General features: G+C 32.1%; 1 protein-coding gene across 2 annotated transcripts; it reads left to right on the top strand.

The window, feature by feature from the left end:
* The first annotated feature begins 1,781 nt into the window (after window positions 1–1,781).
* LOC105128243 (lysine-specific demethylase JMJ706-like) lies at window positions 1,782–9,330 on the top strand. Of its 2 annotated transcripts, none has more exons than XM_011029823.1 (11): window positions 1,782–2,227; window positions 3,507–3,891; window positions 4,707–4,863; window positions 4,944–5,163; window positions 5,985–6,038; window positions 6,120–6,199; window positions 6,305–6,582; window positions 6,706–7,101; window positions 7,218–7,624; window positions 7,732–8,001; window positions 8,496–9,330. In XM_011029823.1, exons 1-11 carry the CDS (start codon window positions 2,225–2,227, stop codon window positions 8,856–8,858), a joined length of 2,613 nt encoding a protein of 870 aa, XP_011028125.1. In that variant the 5' UTR covers window positions 1,782–2,224; the 3' UTR covers window positions 8,859–9,330. The 2 variants fall into 2 exon arrangements, with proteins under 2 accessions (XP_011028125.1, XP_011028124.1); XM_011029822.1 differs by having other exon boundaries at window positions 7,726–8,001.
* Window positions 9,331–25,197: the final 15,867 nt, after the last annotated feature.

The raw sequence follows: 25,197 nt of genomic DNA, 5'->3' as shown, positions 1-25,197 counted from the left end.
GTGTACATCACTGTACAAGGATATCTCCACGCGTCGAGCTCATGTCTTTTCCCCCCTGAGGCACGACTGGTTGGGCTCCGGGTTAGTTCCACTAGGTTGACGGAATCCAGAGTGAAGGACGACCGTGTCCCTGGTGTTTTCGTCAAAAGCACGAACAAGAGCAAGGACATAACTGTCATGTGAAAAGTAGTCCAACAAACTTAGAAGGTAGGTGATAATGATTCTTCGCAAAGTCGGCCGCCCGAAGGAAAAAAGTACGAACGGCTTTATTTCACATCCTGTATTGCTGTCACCTATTTTCACCGTTCAGGTTACGTGGTTCGTTTAGATGAACCGTTCGATTTTCTCATTGTACACGAATCGTCCCTGTACATTTCTACACGTGAGAATTACGTCTTTCCAGCCACTTTCTTGTCTCTGACCAGAATACCTACCACAAACTCTTCGGTAGCACCGTCGAGCGAATTGTCTCAAATAGCCTCGCATAAGCATCGCCTTCACATGCTCTCTCCCTTGAAATACATGGAAAATATTCATCAGTGTAATTCGTTCCTTTGAGCAAATTTTGATTTGAATTGAGTTCCTCCACTAATTATATTTAATTTTTAATTTGCATTTTGGACCACATGAACAACATTTATTTATGAAAACATGAATGAAAATCTAAAATAAATAAATTAAATTCGATCTCAAAATTATTTAAGACTACCCTTACCAAATAATTTATCAAGGATCTAATTATTTTTGACAATTCTCTATTAAAACTGATTACCTTTTACACACACACACACATATATATATATATTCTCAATGCAGAATAAATTATAATAAAAAAATTTATATATAAATCAAATATTGTTATTTTCAATGAGATGATTTTGTATAGGTTATATAGCATGTAAAATTATTCTAAATAATTTTTTTTATTAAAAATATTTATTAAATAGACCTTGCAACGAACCTAGTAAACTTAATGCTAGATTTTGTTTATAAAGCAGTTTCTTTTTTTAAAAAAACTTAACATCAATATTACTATCTAAACAATGCATGAAAATGACATATACGTGGTATTTTTATTACATATATTTGTGACATGTACAAACTGTTTTTATCACGCGGACCAAATGTTATATAATGTTTTTAATCCTTTTACATATCAATATAGACTCAAGTGGACTAATATAGCAATAATACCTCCAACAAAAAAATATATTTTCTAATCAATTATTGAGATAGATATTGTATTTTAAGTTAAATCATGAAAAAAGTTCACATCTTCACCATATTTTTACTATTAAGGTTGTAAAAGGGGGTAAAATAGTAAAAGTATCTAGAATGGAAAGCTTTAAAAGAAATAAAATGGAAAAAAATTGGAGCCTTATTATTAAAGTTGCTTTTAGAAGTATTTTTTGTTTAAAAATATATCAAAATAACATTTATTTTTAATATTAATAATATCAAAATAATATTTATTTTTAATATTAATACATTGAATAATCTAAAAATATTAAAAGAATAATTTAAAATAAAAAAAAATAAAACAAAATTCAAAAGCACTGCCTGGCCGCTCAAAAAACAGTGACAAGCGAAAAAAAACGCGTTTTGGCCGGCAAGGCGTTTGGTTGAACCACCTAACAACTACCACCACTTTCCTCCATCCTCCTCTCTCTTTCTTCACTCAATTCCATTTTTTTTTTCTAATTTAAAAAAAACTGAAAAGTAGTACTAATAAATTTTGTTTTTTTCACTATAAAAATACAAGTTATCTTCTTTAAGGCCTTTTCCCGGTTTTCTAAGCCATTCCCTTCTTTTAACTTTCTCTCTCTTCCTCTCTTCCTTTTCTTTTCACTCACTGTCTTTTCTTTTCTCTCTCCACCTTCCACCGTTAAACTTCCGTTCCTCGCCGGAAACCGCCATCTCTCCGGCGTATAGCCTCCGTATATTGCCGGAAAACCCGAGAATTCGAATTCACTGATTTCTTTGGTTTCGTGTTTCTGTCTCCGTTTTTGACAACTACTTTTTCCGGATCTTCTGAGATTGGCTCTGTTTGTTCGTTCTTGGCGCGTTTTGAGAGAATGTGGCGTGCTTGGTTGTGATTAATTGTTTTGTTGAAGAAGATCTTGATCTAGGGTTTGGAATTCGTGTACTTTGTTGATTTCAGTTTGTTTTTGTTGGCTACAATTTGATTAAAACGGAGGCCTATAGTGACCGTCCACGGAATGAAATGGTGTGTGGTTTCTCTTTGCTAATTTAAAAATTTCTTCCATCTTTTAAATTTATCTGTTGATGCTTATAACGCTTTGTTCAATAGTTATGGAGTTAATTTATTCCAGTTTCTATTGGACAGATCTTTCACATTGTTCTACCATGCAATGGTGATTTTGATTTCTGGATTGTATTTTTTGGAAATTTAAGTATTTTTTTAAGCTTCATTTTGATTTATTAAACCGTGTTTTTATAGTTTTTTGATTCTTCCAACCTCTGTTTTTGTTGCATTTCTGTTACGCTTCAAAGGTTAATTTTTATTTTTATTTTGTGAAGATGTTTAACTATGTTTCTTTTTTTTCTAAATGAGTTTTGTAATTTATTTTTCGGATTTCAATTTAATTTTAGCCGGCTAACAAGCTGCACGCAAATATGACAAGATTATGCTTCCATTTTTTTTTTATTAATTCTCTTATTTTTCATGTGCCTGTAAAAATTGTGAATGAAGTGTGTACGCGTGTATTTGCTGAACGGTAGCTTTGACCATGCTTAGAAGTTCCGTGGATAGATAAAAAGAGTTATAGAATTGAAAAAACGACCGTAAAGAGTTGATATGGTCATAGACGTAGTTGGTTCAATTTGTACTTTTATTAGTTTGAAATATTCCTTGGATTTATTGAATTTTTGACTCTCAATTCAACATGGGTCCTTTGGATACTCTCATTTTTGGCTTTGATTGTGGTGATAAATTGATATGACCACAAATGGTTGACTCTGTATTACATTCTTTGGGGTGGAAAGAAGTGGGCAGTATTGAAATTTCTTTGGGCTATACAATTAACATGAGTAATTTCCTGCTGGCGACTTTCTACAGTTTTCACTTTAGGTGAATTTTTTTTTGTTGTCTTTTTATTTGATAATTTGGTCGTTCATTTCTGAACTTTGACATGATTTCTTGAATCATGCATTGAGTGTTGACTTGCTGTAGCCCATTCTGGATTGTATTGAACGTAAATTTTTTTGTAGCTGAACTCATTATCAGTTGAAATAAACAATGCAGATGGTTAGTTTCGTGTCTGTGAAACTGAAAATGCTTGATGAATTTGTGTTTCATGCTGGTTGCGTTCTTGAATTAGAGTTTTATATTTTCTTATATCTTCTATCAAAATACATGCTGCACCTGGTGTTGATGCTTTGATATCTAAATATAAGGTTGCAAGTGCATTATTTATCATGCAATTTCTTTTCGTTTTTTATCCTTATGTTGATCGGATTCTATTGTACTGCCTTTTGTTTTGAAGGTGGAAGGAAGGGTATGCTTGTCCAAAGAAGCTCGGAATGGGCTAGAATATTTGAAGCGCAAAAGGCTTCAAAAAATGAAATTAGAAAGTGTCACAGAAACTGCAAGTATTCCCAGTATGATGAGTAGAAGCGGAGGAGATGCTTTAAGGGCTTCAGCATCGTGTGGTGTTAGGATAAATGGTAACATGGAATCATTCTCTAGGTCTGCTGGTGCTTCAAGTGGGAAGGATGTGTTTTCAAAGCGGAAAGTGGAAAAGTTTGACACTAGTGATTTAGAATGGACTGAAAAAATCCCAGAATGCCCAGTCTATTGTCCGACAAAGGAAGAGTTTGAGGATCCCTTGGTGTACTTGCAGAAAATAGCTCCAGAAGCTTCAAGATATGGTAATGGATCAGCTCAGGTTTATTTTTTCTTATGAAGTTGATTGTATTTAATAACATGAAAATTGAACATGTAGGGAGCGTAAAATTCTTCCAGTTTTTGTCTTAAATTGGTCTAATTTATCTTATAAAAGTTATTTCTAAACATTGTTTTGCTAAGAGGTAATGTAGTCTTGAAACAGGGTCTCCTATAACAATTTCTTTAAACCTTGTTTGTAATCTTGATGACTCAATCTTGCTGGTCTATCAGCTACTGTAAATCACATGGAAGTCACCTCCTTAAATTAGGGTTCATGTAAAAATCTTAAAGTCCTACTTTTGTTTTTGGATGGCATATCTACTCTGTACTAAGCCTGTATATGTCTATGCTAAAAGCAAGCAGACATTGCTGTCTAATAATCTCTTTTGGCGTCTTTATTGGTTATACAATCTTCTTGGTTTTACTTAAGGTACTGCATGGATTGGAGTATTTCTGTTTCTTTAAAATTGGAGAACATTTAATTCTCAACATTGAGCCACAAGAATGAGAACCTGGGCATGTCTAATTCACGCATTCCCTGCTTCATGTAAAAGCATATTATGTAGTGTAATAGACATCCTTATTATTCTTTATCAGTATTGTCTCAGTCTCATTGGGAAACATTCTTTGTTTTTCTCATAATACGATCTTCCTTCAAGTAACATTTGTGGAAACTGCAAGACTGAGGGAGTTCTCTTGCTTTCTTATTGCCAATTACAAGTTTCTGCTGCCATGTTTTCATCAATCAAATTAATGCAATTTGCATCTTCTTGTTATTATTCCTCTTCTGAATTTTCAGGTATATGCAAGATTATTTCTCCTGTGAGTGCATCTGTTCCTGCTGGGGTTGTATTAATGAAAGAGAAAGCAGGATTCAAGTTTACAACTAGAGTACAACCTCTTCGTCTTGCTGAGTGGGATAGTAGTGACCGAGTCACATTTTTTATGAGTGGAAGGTTAGTTTTATTTCTTCAAAGAGATACAAGTTCTTACTTGAATGTTTTCTCGGGTTTTAAATATGAATGGTGATTTTCAGAAATTATACATTTCGTGGTTTCGAGAAAATGGCGAACAAGGTTTTTGCCCGTAGATATTGTAGTGCCAGTTGTCTTCCTACGACGTACATGGAAAAAGAATTTTGGCATGAAATTGCGTGTGGAAAGACAGAATCGGTTGAATATGCATGCGATGTTGATGGCAGTGCCTTTTCATCGTCTCCTAGGGACCCGCTTGGAAATAGCAAGTGGAATCTGAAGGTGTTGATTTTGCTTTTGCATTTATGATTTCCTGTTCTTTATTCTGATGGATAACATCCGCTTAATTTTACCCAAGGAAAAAAAAAATTATTTCAAGTGCTGGAGTTGGAGGTGGTTAGATGTGCAAAACAAAGACAAAAAGAACCAGGAGAATTTGCAAAGCATCCAGGGAGGGGTTGGGTGGTAAAATGTGTAATATCATGATCTAATGGCTAAAATCAATCCAACTGGATATCACAAATCACATTATGAGAATTTTTTTCACATGAGTGTGCAGCTCGAGAAATCCACACTATTCTTAGCAGAAATCAGTGTGGCAAAGAACAGAGTCTTTATCTTGGGAAGGGTGCGCCAGAATTCTGGCAATTTGGTTTTCCTGAGCTTCCTGGGTTGAAAAGTGGGAACCATACGTGAGATCTGCTAATAGCCTGACACATGTTTGTTGCCAAGATAAGATTGTTTTGTTTTAGAATGGAGAAATCCTGTTCCATTAGGAACAGGGTAGTGTATAGTAGATTGAATATAAATTTTTCCTTCCCAAGTTAAGCGAAAAATATTTCAAAACAGGGTTGTGTATACCCCCTTTAATCTTATGCCATTCATCAAATAGCTAAAAAAATAATCCCCTTTAGCATCCTGCCTAAAATCTCTTCGTCCCTTATATTTTATTATTATTCTACTGCTGTGGATAAAGAGTTGCTTGTTGGGAAAAAAAAAAGTAGCTCATTGGTTACTGAAATTTATGAATAATGTCTTTTGTATCTGTTTCTTGTATTGCACGGACAGCCACCAATTGTTATACTTTATCTATGTGATTTCAGAATCTTTCCCGGCTGCCGAAGTCCATTTTGCGCCTTCTGGGAACAGCTATTCCGGTAATTAGTCAATACATTTCTTGTCATATTTGCTAGTGTACTTGATGTCTCTTGTTGACTTAGATTGCGCGCTTATTTCAGGGGGTAACTGATCCGATGCTTTACATTGGAATGCTGTTTAGCGTGTTTGCTTGGCATGTTGAAGATCATTATTTGTACAGGTATGATTCATATATGTATTCTTTTGTATCCTTTGCTTTGTATTGCTTAGTAAATTTTTTTTGTTAACATTGATTTAATTGTCAATTTAATTACCTTACTGGCAGCATTAATTACCATCATTGCGGAGCATCAAAAACTTGGTATGGAATTCCTGGTCATGCAGCTTTAAAATTTGAAAAAGTGGTTAGAGAACATGTGTATAGCCATGATATTCTATCAGCTGATGGGGAGGATGGAGCTTTCGATGTACTTTTGGGGAAAACAACTCTGTTTCCACCAAATATATTGTTAGAACATGATGTCCCTGTGTACAAGGCTGTGCAAAAGCCTGGGGAGTTTATAATCACTTTCCCGAGAGCTTATCATGCAGGATTCAGCCATGGTAAGAAATTGTTTCTTTCAGCTGAGATGATAATAGTTTTGAATTTTTTTTGACTTACCCATCTTAACTGGATTTTGGGATATTTGTTACAGTATAGCGATAGTAATCCTCGTCTATTTGTAGGTTTCAACTGTGGTGAGGCTGTGAACTTCGCAATTGGTGACTGGTTTCCTTTGGGGGCTGTAGCTAGCTGGCGCTATGCACTACTCAACAGGGTGCCTCTACTTCCTCATGAAGAACTTCTGTGCAAAGAAGCAATGCTTCTTTATACAAGTCTAGAACTTGAAGATTCAGATTATTCCTCTGCAGACTTGGTTTCCCATAATTGGATTAAGGCTTCTTTTGTGAAGCTGATGCGATTCCACCACTGTGCTCGCTGGTCTATAATGAAATCAAGAGCATGCAATGGCCTTTTGCCAAATAGCAATGGGACAATCTTATGCACCTTATGTAAACTGGATTGCTATGTTTCATTCCTTAACTGCAGCTGTGGCTTGCATCCTGTGTGCCTTAGACATGGTATGATTTGCTCCATATCTTCCACGAACAACATGCAAAATATCTCTTCTTTCTATGATTAGTCATTTTCAATTGTCTTATATTCACTTTATAATTGTGCTGGTTGCACTGTCCAGATTTCAGTTCACTTGACTTTTCATGTGGGAGAAATCATACACTGTTTTTGAGGGAGGATATTTCTAATATGGAAGCTGTAGCTAAGAAATTTGAGAAGGAAGATGGAATATTAGAGGAGATTAGACGGCAAACAAACACTGGTGATGATTTGTATTCTTATCCGTTATCAGTTAAGTTTCATCATGTTCCCGAGGATGGGTATTTTCCTTATTGTGATATAAGCTTTGAGTTCAATGCCGAGACTCCTGCGATAACCTGGGAATGTTCACAAGAGTTTAACAAATCCACAAACAAGTATGGCATTGAAAGTTTTAGACCTGAATACTCTGAAGCTTCCATTTCCTGTGCTGCATCCACTCTCTGTTCTTTTGTAGATCCAGTTGAAAGCTTTTCTGCATCTGACAACGTATGATTCCTTTCTTATTCCTACTCTAGACAAATGTTGAAAAATAAGTTGTTTTTAACATTATGGTTAATGGATTTTATTTCCATCTTTGGCGGGTAAAGGTGCAGGCTGACTTTAATGCAAGAAAACTTGATCCGGAAAGGTTATTTGAGGAAGGATTGAGCAAGCATGAGTACTCAGTATCCTCTCTATCACATGATGATGAATTCTTGAGAATCCAGAAAAGTAATCCTCGTGGGTTAGAGGTTAAATCTAGTGTTGATGAACAAAGTGATGATTCTGACTCGGAGATTTTTAGGGTTAAGCGCCGGTCTTCTCTGAAAGTTGAAAAAAGAGTTGTGAATGATACTGCATCTTCAAAGTACTCTGAACACCAGGTATAGTTGTATATTGCTACCTGGACTCTATTTTGGTCACTTAATTTTGTAAATTTCTTTCAAGTCCTGCTTTTCAATGATTTATATGTTATATATGGTTCTTGTCTTATTTGATTGTGTTTTAAGGATTCTCAGGTGCTGAATCTTTGAATCTTACCATTTTTTGTCCTTTTGCATTCTGTGTTTCCCCAATTTTTCAATGTACTCTACCAGTAAAATGCAAAGAGTGTTTGAATTAAAGCATTATCTTTCCCAGATGTAATTTTCTGGCGTCTTAATGAAATTTGTCTCTAATTAGTTTCTCATAGTAGTGATATTAGTTTAATTTGAATTATATGGCAAGTTATTTATAATGCATGCTGTAGTGTCCGTACTTGCACTCATTTGACTACCATAATGTTAAAGGATGAACTTTGAAGTAGTTGTGCTGAAAATTAGTTTTCCTGAACTTTTGTACCAACATTTTTCATGCTCATATTTGGTCACTGATACAGGGGCTTAAAAGACTGAAGAAGCTCCAACATGAAGGAAGATATGGGCAAACGACATCATCAGAATACTGCAGAGCTGATGAATCAAATCATGGTTCCACTTCTTCAACTTTAGATTATAAAGCACCACCAAAGAGTGCTTCAAAGGACAGGGTTGCCAGGGGAAGTACTATTCCATTCTCGATTAAGTTCAAGAAGTTGACCTCCAAGGAAGAAATGGGTAGACAACGAGAACACCACAGATTGGACCGCTTCCAGCATGAACTGGGAAAGACTATGAGGGAACCACCTCCTATAGAGATTGGGCCAAAGCGTCTTAAAGTCAGGGGCCCGTCATATCTAGGTTCAGAGAGCAGGTTAGATTGACTTTTGGATCACATAATTGACGAGAAAACTAGCTGGCCTGCCTCGGGAGTATCATCTAGAGCATGACTTTGCTAACCTTTTCTTCTCTAATGGGGTTCTAACCACACGAAATATCGAAAGATTGATTCTGGGAGCAGCGGCAAAGATTAACCAACTCTAGGACATACTTTTATTCTTTGTGCAGGCCTCGAATTGGGGCGCTTTGCACGGATGGTGATTCTTCAGGTTCTCATGCCGGGGTGTTTTTCCGTCATTTGGCAGGAGAACCTTCCTGCTAGCTGAAAGTAGAAATTTGATTAGTAACTTTGTAAAAATTTTTTAACAGTCAGATTAATTCTTGCAAGGAAATAGTGGGTATTCCACTGCTCCTTCATTTAAAATCAGTCTGCTGCTTCCGCAGGTTCTTTATTCTTTTTGTAGCAATGGACTACCTGAATAAATGCAGAGAAATACCTGTTTTCTCTTTATGTGCGATCATGCCTGCTTCATTTCATGTTTATTTAGCTCATACCGTCACGCTATTCAGTACATTGCCATTGTTACAGGATTGACACACCATTAAACCGCGTTTAAATTGAAAGGGTTAGCATGCACTGAAACAGAGATGAGAAAACTTGAGCTGTTTCCACCCCCCTAGTGCTGATAATGTTGCACGGTGCAAGCTCGTCTTAGAAAAGCAAGCTGGGGATAGATGAACAGTGGGGTATGCTATTTATGCCTTGTATATGGGGTGATTTCCTAGTGGCCATGCCACTGGCAGTATGCATGCATGTGGCTGTCACTGCAAAGTGCGAACTTTATTGGCTTACGTGCTTTCCCATTCTTGAAAGATAGCATAGGGCTTCCACGGGGCTTTGTTACTGCTGTCTTGTTCACGTTAATGGCAAGCACTAGGGTCATATGTTCAGTGGTTGGGAAGCTGTTTTGATACGAACCAAGTTTCCATGTGGTCTGTTAGGGTCGTTCTGCTCCTTTTGTAGCCCAGCATTTGCAACATTATTGACAATAGCATGTAGCCATTTTTGTTGTGAATGGAAAAGGATACCTGACACAAATCACAACGGTTTCGCTGTTTATGTTTTGATTTTATTCAGAAACAGGTGGGCCGCAATGGTCATATGTTGTTCCTCCTCTTCTCAGGAAAACAGAAAAGATTGCTGTTTCTTCACGAGAGCTGGTAATGCTCGGGAATCTTAGGCACTCAAGAATTCTTTCCAGAGAGGCAGCCCGACAACAAATGCCCTAGATGGGAGAAAAATCTCCTTTTCGTCCTAGACTGCTTGCTTACAAAATTAAAATGAATGGGAATATGGGTATGCTATAATGCGAGGATCGGTCGTGATCTGATGACTAAAATGGAACCATTAATCCCGAACTTTTCCTCCTATTTCTTGCTTCCTGACTGAGTTCTGCGATTTGTCTAAATCTCAATTCTCAATCCTTGTACTTTGAAAATCAATGTTTATGGAGCCCGCTCGTTTGACATGAGTCATGAGGTGTCAATGATACACCCATACTTCAAAAATTTAAGAACAAATTTCTTATCCATTATATTCCTCACAAATAAAATCTTCCCGAGAAAAGAGAGTAAAAAAAAATCCTTATCTAGTATCTGTACAACGAAATAAAATCTTGAAAAAGACGTGAGAATTATCCTTAGACCTTTAACCACCTTTTTCTTTGCTGCTTACAAATTATCTTTTCTATGCCCTGGGGTTTTTTTATTTTAAGAACACTAGATCTCTGGAATTTGTTTTCTATGGAAGATGAATCCTACGATCTTGTAGATATGGGCCAAGCTTGCATGTCCAAGCAACAAAGTCCGATATAAGGCCCTAGGAGTCTAGTTGAAGAAAAACCCTAAGCCCAATGGATTTTAGATACAGATCCAAAAAGAAAAACTTGCAGTTTGGACTTTGGAGGATGTCTTGTCCTGCTTCGGACGTTGCGCTTGTTGTGTCCTTAGGGCACAGATCGATCGCTACTGCAATAGTAAGGATGGCATGGGAGCACCATGGAGTTAGAGGATACATACATTAACATTTTTCTGATGCTCTTGCTTGTATATAAACAATGCCATCATCGATCTACAATATAATCAAGGGAATCACCTCTAAGAAAATAGTTGACATTAATTTTTTCCTTTTAGGTAAAATTTATATTCCGAACATTATTTCAGCATGCAACATAGAGATACAAGAATAACAGAAAATTTCTGCTCACAAAATTGACAGTAGGATTCCATTTTTTTATACTGACATAAGATCATGATTCTCATGCCTGCAGTGAGCTAGTTACCACACCCAGGCTTCTTGAACATGGCTTGCCACGTTAATAAATCTAAATAAAGTGAATCTATGCATTTACATTATATAAATAAACAACTATATAACCATAAGATTACAAAGGATTCACAGTCATGCCGATCATGAAGACGCTTATTTGTAAGAGAATGATTATAGGATTTATGTACAGTAATAAACATTGTGGAAGTGTTATGGTGCCTTGTTCGACCACACTTGACCTAACTTTTCCGTGGAAGAGAGAAGAGCGATGAAGATGAAGTTGGCAGCGTTGAATGTCGTAGGCGGCGGGTATGGGAGAGAGGAGCGGAGAAGATAAATTGAATTGATGAGCCGTTGAGAAGAGTGACTGTGAAGATATAGGCTTCACAAAAGAAAGCGGGCAGAGAAGAGAGGGAGTCGGCTAGCTATGACATAAAGTCAGCTTTAGCAATTCGGCTTGTTCTTATTTATCATATTTATACATACATAGTGGCATAATGATAAATTCATTAAATTATTTTTATTAATATAATCGGGCACAGAGCTCTATCGGAGCATAAGATATCATCTTAACTCCATTCCCCCAGTCCAGTTTAGGAATTTTCCCCTGCCTCCATCTCCATGAAGATTTAAGAACCTCCATACCTGCCTTAGTGTAAATTATGGAAGCGCAGCCAATAGCCATCTCTATGATCGTTTGGTATTTATGTATTTTTAAAATACTACTTTTATTATTTTTGGTTCAAATCAGTATCAATTATAAGTTAAGCAGGTTTGTTTTACTTTGAAATTAATCGCATGATGCTTTAAAGATAAAATTATTTTTTAAATGCACAGCAATAAGTTAAGCAAACGTACGTTGTTTTTACTAATGTTAATCTCATTAATTTCTTAATGCATTATAATAATCTACATCACATCATTTAATAAAGCACAACATGTGCCTATGCATGCCTTTAAATAATTCATCACATATACAACAATTAAAGGAAAAAAAGAGGCCTCGGATATGTGTTTTCCCCCCCAAGTTAATTGTAGGACAACAACAATGATAAAGAAGATTTAGGCTGTCAAATGAGCTGTACTTGTCATTGATTCATTTTTATATTACTAATCACTTTATGATTAATTATATATTAACCCAACATGGAGAAGTTCTTAAAAACTTTGCTCGTACTAATCACTTTATGATTAATTATATATTGACCCAACATGGAGAAGTTAAAAACTTTGATCATTAATATTCAATAAGAATGTAACATTTATTTTGTTATTTTTTATTATATATTTTTCTCAAATTATTTTTTTTACATTTATTTGGTGGGTATAAATGATCGATTCATGATTTTTTTAATTGAAATTTAGTTTTAGGATAATAATAAGTTTTTATTTAAAAAAATACTTATAATAAAAAAAACATATTGTTTTCATAACAAAAAAAAATACATGAATAAAAAATTCGAGTTTTTAATTATAAAGATACATGTTTTCCTATTTAATTCAAAACATTTGAGTTTTTATGAATATTTTTTAAATACTATTATTTTTTATTACATAAATCATGCATGATTCTAATAAAAAAGAAGATATGGTGTTGTAAAAAAGAATTACATGAATGAGAGAAGGTAATTTGAACTAAAAAAATACCATTTTTTCTCCGCAAAAAAATGATAAATTTTATGGTGTTTGGAATGTAATTAGCAACATCATATTAGTAACTCTATGGTACCATGACAGCAACATCAAAAATAAAATAAAATAATTTTCTCTTTTCATCAGGAAACCTGGCCTATAAAGACATCATAACTCACCTCCATCTATCCATGTAGATGTTGCACTTCCTTGTCCTCCAAATTTCCCCTTTAGCAACTGGCTTCGGTTTTTTAAGGTTATATATATATATAGATAGATACACACACACATATATATTATGTTGTTGACATGTGTTTTAACCATAAGTAATTAATAGAATATTACTAATTACTACTATTAATACCATATTTTGTTTTTTCTAAAAACTGGATTTTCATATTTGAATAATGTCATTTAAATGACATCATTTTAGGTGGAATGACGTAGTTTTATAAAAGGAAGCTCTTTTCTTTTTGCCTTCCTTATGCGCTGCGTTTTGTCTCTGTCTGTTCCGAAGGTCCCGATCTCCTCACGCGACGTCGTTTTACATTGGAATGGCGCTTGCAAAAAAACTTGCGTTCTTTTTTGCCGCTCCGCTATTGCGCTGTCGGTAAGGGTGGGCAGCCCTGAGGGTGTCCATTCTTTTTACACAGAACGGCGACGTTGCATTGAAGGATACAGGTTCGACGCGGCGCCGTTCCATTATGAAAATTGAACTCCGCGGTGTCGTTTCTTGGATGTGGGCGGCACTTTCTCCTGGAATTGTGGGATTTTCTTTATTCGAACGTCAAGAGTTTAGACATATGGTTGGGTTTGGTTGTCCACAGTTCACACGCTGCTTTTCGTTCTTTACACTTTCTTTGCTCTATCTTGATCCTGTCTTTATTTTCACGCTTTCATTGTGTTTGCAAGAGGGTTGTTCTCTGTGTTTGTTGGTTTATTTTTTCTCCGTACTTAAAGTGGCACTGATGTTGTTCCGTTGCTATATATCATGTCCAAGATCAGTTCTAGATGCATCCATAGAGATGCTCCGATCCTTTCTCAGTGGTTTGGGAGGTGCTTGGGAGAGTTTTCCATTCATTCTTTCTTCAGCGATTTTAGCACCGAAAGATTTAATATAGTGGCTGCCTGACGTCGAATCATGAGTCCAGAATCAAATTAGGCTGAGATGAGATGCGAACACCTGTTCACCTTGATCTTTGTGAATATCAACCACCGCACTCATTTCTAATCCGCCCCGCAAAAAAGCAAGGCTGGAGGATAATCTGTCCTCCTCTCTTTGCACTTTTGGTTTTGATAGGGCTAGGCAGTCCTCCTCATTATCAGTCTGTTTTGCTGTTTTCTGCCAATATTAGTCGATATAGAGTCACCTAAAATTAGTCCAAATGATCATGCATGTTATAGAAATAACACTGTAGTGTCGAATAGATTATCAAGAGTATAAATGTTGGATCGTATAGAAAGGAATCTACTCCGAATAAATATCATTTGAACTTAAAATTTCTGACGCATGCAGAATTTGTGTTATATTTATCTAGAAAAAGACCCGAAGGTCTAATCGTGCTTCTTGTTGCGTCCTCCGGCATTGCGTCTCCTTTTCTTCCCAGTGGTAGAACAACTCATTCTCGCTTTGAAATCCCGCTGGCTGTTGATGAATGCTCCACATGTCATATTAAAAAGGGCACTCGATTAGCAAAGGTGGTTGAAGATGCTGCTTTTGTTGTTTGGGATGAGGTCCCGATGTTTTGAAGCACTTGACAAGACTCATACCTACAACATATATATATCTATATTTGTGTATGCATAATTGATGACTAACACTTTCCTTTTAGCGCTTATTCCAAGACTCTCATTGTAAATATCTTCACTAACTTGTCAAGCGAGCTGTAAACGATTTTTGTTGAAGGTTGCTTTTATCAAGAAATCTGCAAGTTGCCTTGAAGTCTTGACTTACACAACTTCAATAGTTGTATTTTTCATAAATTAAATTATAATCAATTTCTACTGGCGTGGTTCGATCATGTTGTATATATGAGTTTTTAACAATCTTAATTGGTGATTAATTGTCACAATATAATCTCATAGCACCATGAGATGAGATGGATAATCTAGTTGCTCCATTACACACATTTTCACCATAACTCACATACACTTTTAACCATATCTCTGTATTTAATTTCTGCACTGGATAAGGCCATTGACTCTTATGAGAGTCATAAAAATATCGTGGATGCTCTTATTTTTTTTTTAAAGAGCTTATACATAATTGAGGGAAAATGAATTTAAAACCTTTAAAAATAAAAAAATATAATAATAGTAACCATACTTAGTTCATCAATGTTCACAAGATCTGGATTCAAATAAAAAACTAAGTTATAAAGTATTCTCAATATTGTTAGAATATTATTATTATTTTTTATTCGTATGATAAAATAAATATTAATTACAGCGTGATAAAATATAAGTTGTTCTCTTAATGATTTTTATATTTTGGTACATTAATTGAAATATAAAATAATATTTTTAATAAAAGATAACTTATATGAATGAGAAATGTGGTCGTTTCCTTGATAATTTTAATAAAGACTAAATTCTTTAAAACACTTGTGAATCCAAGAATTATTCAGGACTAAAATGAACATAATAGTGAAAAAAAATCTAAGTAGGGAGCTATGTGAGTAATATTATCTTGATTTACATGAAAAACTAAATAATTCAAATCATTGCGTTTACTATTTAGCTGAGTAAATCAAATATTATTTCACTACGAAAGGTTCAAAGCCAAAAGCTATATTTCCTAAACTACCAATCTACCAAATCAATACCTTTCAACAAATCTTTGAGTCATTTTAAAACTAGAATGATAATTTCTATTCATGTGAGAGATTATTGATTTTTTTTTAAATAAAATGGTTAATGAGCATATTTAAAGTTAAATTAAAAGTGGGGTCCATTTACATTTTGGGTTAAAAATTTATTGCAATTTAATATCCAACATATGCTCTTTAACATAAAGTATTAATATGATTTAAATAAATTATAGCTGAATAAGAAATCAATCTCAATGAGCCTTTGATTGATATATTTTGGTGAAACCTAAAACTTTTTTAAAATTTTTATCTCATATAGGAAAGAAACAAAAAAAATTTAGTGTTTATAAATAGAAAAGTTGAAAAGTTAAAATTAAACTTAAAAAACACCCAAGTTTTTAGAGAGGAGAGGTCCTAAACAAAATGGATTTTAGGTTTAAACCCCCATACAAATACTCGTCGACTAGCTTGACTCATGCTTAGGCTTCAGCCTGAGTTTGGATATGGGTCTGAGTTTATTATAAAATAATATTTTAGATCACTAAAGATTATCTCTCATCGACTAGAACTTGGACTTGGGCTAGTCTATGGATAATTACTTTTTCCAATCCATTGTTTTGTGAAGTGAGCTCGTGAATTTTAATCGTTTCTTCTAAAAGTATTTTATACAAATTTAAATATTTTTTAATTGAAAAATAAAATTTATGGCTACTATATTCATATTTAATTATTGATCTATGGTGGTTAATCACAGGCTGAATGATAAAGAATTAATTCTTTAATTCTTTAGCTTTCAAAATTTACTAAAAAGATGGTGAAGAAAGTGTTTAAGATTATGTTTTTTAGACTTTTATAGACTCTTACTCACCTTATATTTTATTTATTTTTTCTTTTTTTATACTTTGGTTTTCATTCTAAAACTAAAGCTTAGGTTTATTTTGTTGAAAGATTTTTGAGTTATATAATTTTTTATTCAAAGATCTTGTTAAAAGTGCATCTAAATCAATGTGGTGTTGTTGAAATCTTGCCAAGTATAATGCAAATATTCTAGTTACACAAACGAGGAGCAATAAATCATTAAAGATAGAATTTATTATTGACACAACAAAAATTTCATACTTTATAGATTAAAAATTATTTGTATGCTTTTAATTTTTTATGTGTTAAATGCTTTTATTATGATAAACAAAATATTATTACTCAGCGATCTAAACTTATCAATTAATTATTTCAGTTTATATCAATCAGGGACTATTTTTTTTAATTTAGCCCCTAATTGCATTAATTAAACTAATTCAAAGTTTCATTAAATCTTTAAACTTATCAATTTTTTATTTTTTTGGTCAAATTGACTTTCAACTTTATATTTTTATCCTTATTAACTCCCTAAACTTTTCATTTATGTTGTCTTGATCAAATTTTTATTTTTTTATTTGTTTTAGAAATTCAAAATTGAATTATGGCAAAGTTAATAGTGAATTATTGAATATTTATATTCTTAAGCTATTTTTACTTTGAAGTTTTCTTTTGTTAAAGAAAGAAATTATTGAAAGTAAGATAAAAAAACGCATTAGATAGTGTTATTATTTACATGCATGCATGATATTAACAGAAGCATAATTACACCTAATAATTAAATTGAAAGTCGCAACTAGCTAGCTGTTTAAGAAATTACAATGGCGTTGTATTAAGTACAAAATTTATTTCTTCTCCTCGTTCCGAAAATGGGATATGGATGTCATATAGATGAAAAGAAAAGGAAAGGGGTTGTTTGCAATCATGCGGGGTCATATTTCCTGTTTGGTGGGAGCCTACACGCATCCTTACCTTGATTTCCACCATATTTCTGTTTGATTGGGTTGTGCGGGACCATCCTCTTCCCTACAATCATTCTTACCTTTATTGAAGAGAATAAAACTGTGGAATTGTTGAAAGCGAAACCACAGAGAAAATGAAGAATGAGAAAGGAACAAAGAAAATTTTAGTTAATGGGTTCTTGTCAAAATCTACAAATTTTCTTTCAGTCACTGATCTCTCTAGATTTGTAGGGCGCTAATCAAAGCTTCCCTTTGCTCTAAGTCGCTGCAAAAGATTCAAAATGTTTCCACTCATATAGCTCTTGTGTAAATAGGAACCTATACCTATTCTCGGGACTCAATAGAGAAAAAGAGGCATTTACCACTTTAAGTCTTGGTATGTGGGTTTGATTGGAGAAAATCTCTTTCTAGACGGGTCAAGTTTTCTGAGCATATTTGTTTGTTCGTGCAAGGGCAAAAGCTAAATTTAAAAGGTCTAAGTATTTGGGAATATATTATTCACGTCTTCCACTAATTATACTTTTAATTTAAAAACCTGATTAAGAAGGTAGCCAGCTAATCTCGATTAAGTTTGAAATGACCATGACGAGTGCTTTACTGACAGTTGTATATCTAACTTCTTTTAATCCTATATAGCCCCATATATCTTCCACATGCAAAAAATCAATCATGGAACAAACCCTTCTCATCTCTTAGCTCGAAGCCCCATAAATATGTTTTACAAGAAAGAAAAAGAAAAAGAAATCAACACCTAACTGATAAAGCGATTTGTGCAAATTTGAAAACTTTCCTTGCCTTCCATCAATGTGGAACAAGTTCTCCCATCGCACCAAGCCTTTTCACTTGGGAAATTCTCTAGAATTTTCCCCAGGAGAAGAGAGGGAAAAGTACCTTACAATTATTTTATTGAAAGACGCAAGAAACAAAGACTTCCTCAGTTTTTCTTTTCGTAATTCTTTTTTCATCTTTAGAGATACACTCAGGACAGGCCCATATCTGTGGACAAGACTTCAGAACCATTGTATCATCGATCAGCGCAATTCCAAGGACATTGAGTTGTCTAGCAAAGTAAATCCATGGCGTAGGTTTAGGGTGCAACCCTACGGATTTAATAGCCTTAATTGCGCATATGGCTTCCAATTCTATTCATTTTATTTTCGGCCTTTAATTTTTTCCCTCGGCTATAATTGGAGGGTCCATTCATCAACGTCTCTCTTGGGCATGCCTCATGCTCTGAGGTAATACGTAACAATATTGATTAAGACAGCATGTTATCTGACTCAAGCTCAATGTAGATCATTCATACACTAGAGACTAATCAATCATGCTTTGTTAACTATTCTTATACCTTTTATATCATGTTTTGTTAACTATTCTTATACCTTTTATATCGTGTGCCTTGGCATACAGGTCACAGGATATATATATATTATTTCCTAGTATATTTTTATGTTTCAGACGTATTTAAAAACATAATTTTTTTATTGTTTATTTAAATTAAATTTTTATGTGTTTCCAAATTAAATTTAATGTAATATATCAGGACTATTTTTTTTAAATAAAAAAATTATTTTAATATATTTAAAAATAAAAAATATTTTAAAAAATAATCAGATTATAAAAATAAAAAATATTTTAAAAAATAATTAGATTGTATTTTGTTAGAGGGAAAAAAGAATCAAACTGCCATGGTGTTCATCTGCTTGGAAGTTAAAGTTTGAACCTGTTTCATGTCTGCTAACTCAATTATGTGGCACTTCGCTATTTTCAATGTAAGAAACTTTGCTATATATAAAAAATGATGTTGAACAGAAATTTCATGTCATGAATTAACCTTAGCGTTAATTATTTTATGCATCGGGTTCATCCGCGTTCACTTGTTTTTTGCCTTTAATTTCTCCACACCATAATTGCATGTAGGATCCAAAGATTGAGAAGAGAAGAAACATGTTGACCCATATGCATTTAACAATGACAAACAATGCTTAGAAAAATAGTGACATGTTATGTCGGTATGAGAATTTTTTTTTTTTATCTCTCTCCATTATTAATTAAATAAAACTATTGTCTCTAATATCTCATTGGTCATTATCAATTCATAACATTCAACGAATACATGCAATGAAGTCTCTAACATTCATGCTGAAACTAGAGGATCAGGTTTGTCAAGTAAAATCTTTTCATGCTCTTTGATGATGATCATTAATCATCTCTTAGAATAGAATTTAGAATAGCTAGCTATATGCATTTCTCAAGATTCTCAGATTTCCCTGGCTAGTATCAGAACATTGATAGTATAATAAGACAGTTTTGACTCTATTTTTTGCAATTTTAAGTTTCTTTTATGTTCCAACAATTTGGACCAAGCTGAGGGCACTACTATATAGCTCGCCTCTAAAAGGGAGATTGTCATCAAGCATCGATCACTAAATGTAGTTATTGATAAACTTTGATTAGGTTAGCAGCATTTGCGATTTTTCTCACATTTCAGTCATCCATTATTGTGACAATTCCAAAGTTAACTGTGGAAAAATAATTTTCAACCTTGAGATTTTTTTCCCATTGATGCTTGGCTTGATGCATGAAGGATTCATTATCATGATTAATGTAACAAGATTCATCATATTCTATAGGGATTTATGTTTTTTGCCAGCAACAATTGGCATGCATATGCTTGTTAGTTGATTAATTGCATCATTAAAAATCATGAAATTGAAGACCTTGCCCAGTTGCCGAGTTGCTTGTGTGATTTGATTTGTTACGCCTAAAGAATTAGTGTACTTATTCCAGTAGTTGGGACTTGAGAGAGATTAAAATCTTGAATTAATGCTTTGGTTGTGGGAGAATCTCCACACCACGTCATCTAAAAAGTTAGAGAACATCATGTTTAACATTGAAACGGGAAGGCCACTCTTAATCGATAATAATAAATTTTTAATATATGTATAATTGAATTAATTGTGGTTTGTGATGGTATAAATTTAAATATTTTACTATAAATTCTACTTATATTCATGAGTTTTACTAAAATAAATCAGATACACAACAATTTTACTGGATATGTACTATAAAATTATTTTTATTTGTTATTTATAAAATTATCTTTTGGTGTCAAATTTTTTTTTAATATATATATAGTTTATGTCTTGATATATAATATGGACGAGGACTTTGATATTAGCAACTTCTTTAATGTATTGGGAATAGGATGATTGATGGCTAGTAATGGTTCTAATGCATTGCTTTTATATCATTAAGATACATTGCCTTGATTGAGTAACAAAATAATTTGAATTTTCTTAATATATCCTGAATAATATTGATACAAGTGATATATTTTTAATTGTAAAGATAAAAAAAAATAATTAATTGATGATTCATGTAACTTTTCCTAAATATTTGGCAGGAAAAATCAAATATTTGTGAGGTGAAAATTATTAATTAATTTAGAATGCTATATAAGATCGTATATGAGCATAACATAATGATTTACTACACCGATGTGAGTGCATATAATAATCTAATATATTATGAGCCCCATTTTTCAAGATAAAATTAATTGTTATGCGTTAGGTTACACAGACACGGAGGAGTGTTAAGTTAAATTGGTTATTTTTTTTTATGATAAACAATTGAGAGGTTAAAAAATTATATTTATTTTATGATAGACAATTGAGAGGTTAAAAAATTATATTTATTAATTTTTTATTTAAAGTTATATATAATAGTTATATCTTTCGGATAGCAAATATCACATTCGACTCTCCGGATATAAATGTCGAATGTGACTTCATTCAAACATTTTATGACTACTGTTCTACCTTTTTTATTTTTTGGAAAAAAAATAATCACCGTATCCTTGCTAGGAACTTGGGACTTCGAGAATTGAGGTTTTCAAAATGATGATGTATTGACACGTCTTCAAACGTCAAGAAGGGTGATCATAGTGTAATCATATTCCAGCAGGACTTCAAGATTTTGGGGTGGTTTGTACAAACGCTGTCATGTTGATGGTAATCACATTTGCATAATGGGGACCTCGAGACAATTGCTCCTTCTTCTTTTTTGAAAAAAAATTATCTTTTTTAACAATGGAGCGTGCCAAACAGTGCCGAATTCTTTTAAGTAAAATCTACGTGATCTAAAAAGAAAAAGAAATCACATAATTACGGGTCAAAATTGTATTGTACGCACCTTAATTTACTGTTCGATATGTAAAAGTTTTGATTTTTTAAAGTATTTTTAAATTATTTTTTAATTGAAAAAATATTTGTCAATTTTAAGTTTTTTTTTTAAATTTTGATATAATAAAATAAAAAATATTTTATTTTATTTTTTTAAATTTCTTAATGTATTTTTAATTAAAAACTACTTTTTTTAAAAAATCCATCCATCTTTATCTAAGCATATCATGGATCTTGCTCTATAATATATAACTTAGTGAGGAATTAGGAAACAAAGTGGAATCGGCCATATAACATAAGATCACCATGCAACTTCAAGTATAAAATTGATATTCAGGTATTAATGGAAGATTCCAACCTTGACCTCTAAATATAGCCATAGCCTAGAAGTCCTATACTGACAAAATTAGATGCTTCTATAAACTAAACATCTAGTTAAAAGAGTCCCTGAAAACATGCAACTGTTCAAAACTCTAATAATTTCTTGTTACCGAGGAATGGTTGACATTAATCCCATTCATAATTATAATAATACCCATCTTCATCATGTAATAAACTCCATTGCTGCTGCAGAAAACAAGATCTCCTGTAGTACTATTCTATTTCTGATCTCCATTGATCGCAGCTACAAGTTTCATGATATAATTTTCAATGAGAGACATGCACATGAATAAACATAAACAAACTCAAAATAATAAATTAATGTCATGTAAATCTCGTACATTGCTTCCAATGTTGTCGGGAACCCTTGGAAAATTAAACCAGATTAACAATATGTTGTCATTGTTAATTATCATATCTTTAAAGTAATACTCTTTGTTTTGTAGTATTATTTTTTTTCATGGGTGTTTTTGATCGAGAGATCAAATGCATGTGTTTTTCTCCTTCGAGATCCCCACGGTATCTTGTTGATCTCAAGGTAGACAATATGGTGTCTTGATGCTTGTTTAATGCAGTCAAAGATGGAAAAGAAAAACACATAAGGTCAATTTTTAACTCACATTATAGTTTCTATCTCAAATGTGCTTGAGATTTTGTGTTTGTTAATTTGGCAAATGGTAAGTAAATTTTATATATTAAACCAGTTTTATAATCCGCACTTTGTTGATGATATGTTTTTAAGTTAATTTATAATGTCAGAGAAGAAAATGCTAGTGGTATGAATGTGTTTTTGAATACCGCGGATTTTTTTAATTGAAAAACAAAAAGCTGAAGTTTATGTTTCATAAAAAAATAAAAATGAACTAATAATTTAAAAAGAGTTAACAATACTAATTAAATGCTACGAAAATAAGTTGAACTTCTTTGTAAAAGAAAAAGATAGTTAGGTATGCAAATATTTTAGTCAGAATGTTCTTTTACTTGTTTTTTGTTTATTTTATTTTGAGGTTAATTTTGATTACTAAGAACAAATGATTTTTATTTTTAGAGATACATTAAACAAATACAACTCTTTTATCTAAAATACAATAAAAAAAATTATATGACAGTTTTGAATTATTATGAAATTAAAAAAAATTACTATATAAAAAACATTAACTACCTTTTTTAATAAAAAATATGATATTAATTATAATTTAAATAACTAAAAAAATAAAAAGTAAAAAAAGAGGCACGCGCTATTGTGCCTAGTGCAGGCAACACTTTTATGACTAGTTGATTGTTTTTTTGGTCTAATAAATGATGGGTTCTTACTTACCAAAAAAAAATAAATGATGGGTTCTTTGCCGTGACATATGACTTATTGTTTGGTGGACATTTATGTGGTCACTTCCGATGATTGAAATATTGGGATTCGAGTTTTTTAAATGTTAAAAATTTATTTTTATTTAAAAATATTTAAAAAACATTCTAAGAACCCAATAAAGGTATTTTCAAATTCAAAACGCTCTCTAATAAATGTAAAATAATAATAAAATTTTGTGGATCCATATATTTTTTTCTGTCATGTATAAAAGTAACATCACCTCCATTAATTTTTTAAAAAAATTTATTGAAACAAAAATCAACATTTTTATTGGCTAAAATATAGCCATTAAAGCACCTTCTCCCCGTAAATATTTTACAATGATTTGTTTTCTTCTCTCTTAACATCTAAAAGACTGAAACATGAAAAAAAAAGATTAAGATTGAAATAAAAAGAACTAAAATAACAAGAACCAAATAATATATAAATTGAAACTTTAAAAATTGAATTGAAGTGTTTCATGAAAAAAATAAAAATGAGGTTTGTTTTGTTTTATTTTTTATTTTTTTGATTCTTGTTCTTTGATTGTTTTTTAACAACAACCTAAGATTTTATTTTGGAAATTTTATCTTTAATTTAATATGGAAATATTTATCAAAACTTCATACATGTAAAAAAAAAAAAAGCAAAAAGAAAGATCTCTCAATATATAAATAATGTTAATATAACTTCGAATGATAAGACTTGAAAGAAATAATGTGAGATGATTGAGATGATAAGAAATAACACTATTTATATAAACAATGCATATGAGTCTGAATGCACAATGAATGTCATTGTTACCTTTTCATATTCTTTTAATTTATTTTATTATAACTATAATTATGTTATAATTAAAAAAATGAAATCCATGGAGAATTTATTGTCCCTGAATACATAACATTATTAATCATAGTAGTATAATTGCCGGTTTTCCTTTCCACTAAAAAAAATCAATTAACTTGCTAGTATTGAATAAAATAGTATTTTTCTTAGGATTCGTTTGTAATTATGAAATTGATCAAGGATAATTATATATTTTAATTTTTTTAATGAACAATGTAAAGATTTTATTACTTTTAAAAGTAAAAGTTTTCAAAAAATTGATGGAGAATATTTTAGTTCTTCTACATTTTAAAAACACATTGTAAAGACTAAATTAATCTCAAAACAAAAATTCCTCAAACTAATATTTAAGAGTTTTTTTTATCATTTCAAACTAGTTTTCTATTTATTATTAAATTAAATTGGAGGTGTATTGATTTTTTGATAAATATAAATATTATTTGAAAATAAAAACTAGTTGAGATGTGCAATGCAAACACCAACAAGTGGATACTGTTCATGCCGTTAGGTAATGTATTTACACAATAGCACAATAGCTAGGCTTTGATTGACTTTTTTATTTTCTTTTCCTCTTTTTTTCTTGTTAAAATATAAAGTTGTCTTTTTATTTATTTTTTATATCCAATTTAATTTTATTTTTTTATTGCAATTTGTTTTGTGTATATTTTTTTTGATTTCTTTCTTCAATTTTATTTCTTATTATTTGGTTTTATTTAATTTTGATATCAGGTGCGGTCATTATTCTTTTGATTGCTATTTATTTTTTTTATTTGTTTTTTATTTTTTTTAATTTTATCCCTCGACATTTGATTTTGAATTATCTTTATATCAATATAGTCTTCATTTTTTTAATTGTCATTTTTTTTCTGGATCTTTTTTTTGTTTTTTGTAATTTCATTCCTGAATATTTTATTAATTTATAATTTTTCTTTGATATTTTTTAGGGTTTGTCTCCTATATGGTTAGTCCTAAGCTCTTAACCAGAGTAATGGATTTCAAAAGTTTATACTGGTTGATATTGATCTTTGTAGGTTTTTTT

This window comes from Populus euphratica, unplaced genomic scaffold (assembly GCF_000495115.2).
Source record: "Populus euphratica unplaced genomic scaffold, PopEup_1.0 scaffold49.1, whole genome shotgun sequence".
NCBI classification, from domain to species: Eukaryota; Viridiplantae; Streptophyta; class Magnoliopsida; order Malpighiales; family Salicaceae; genus Populus; species Populus euphratica.
The sequence above is the reverse complement of the archived record's forward strand: the minus strand, read 5'-3'. Positions and strand labels throughout refer to the sequence as shown.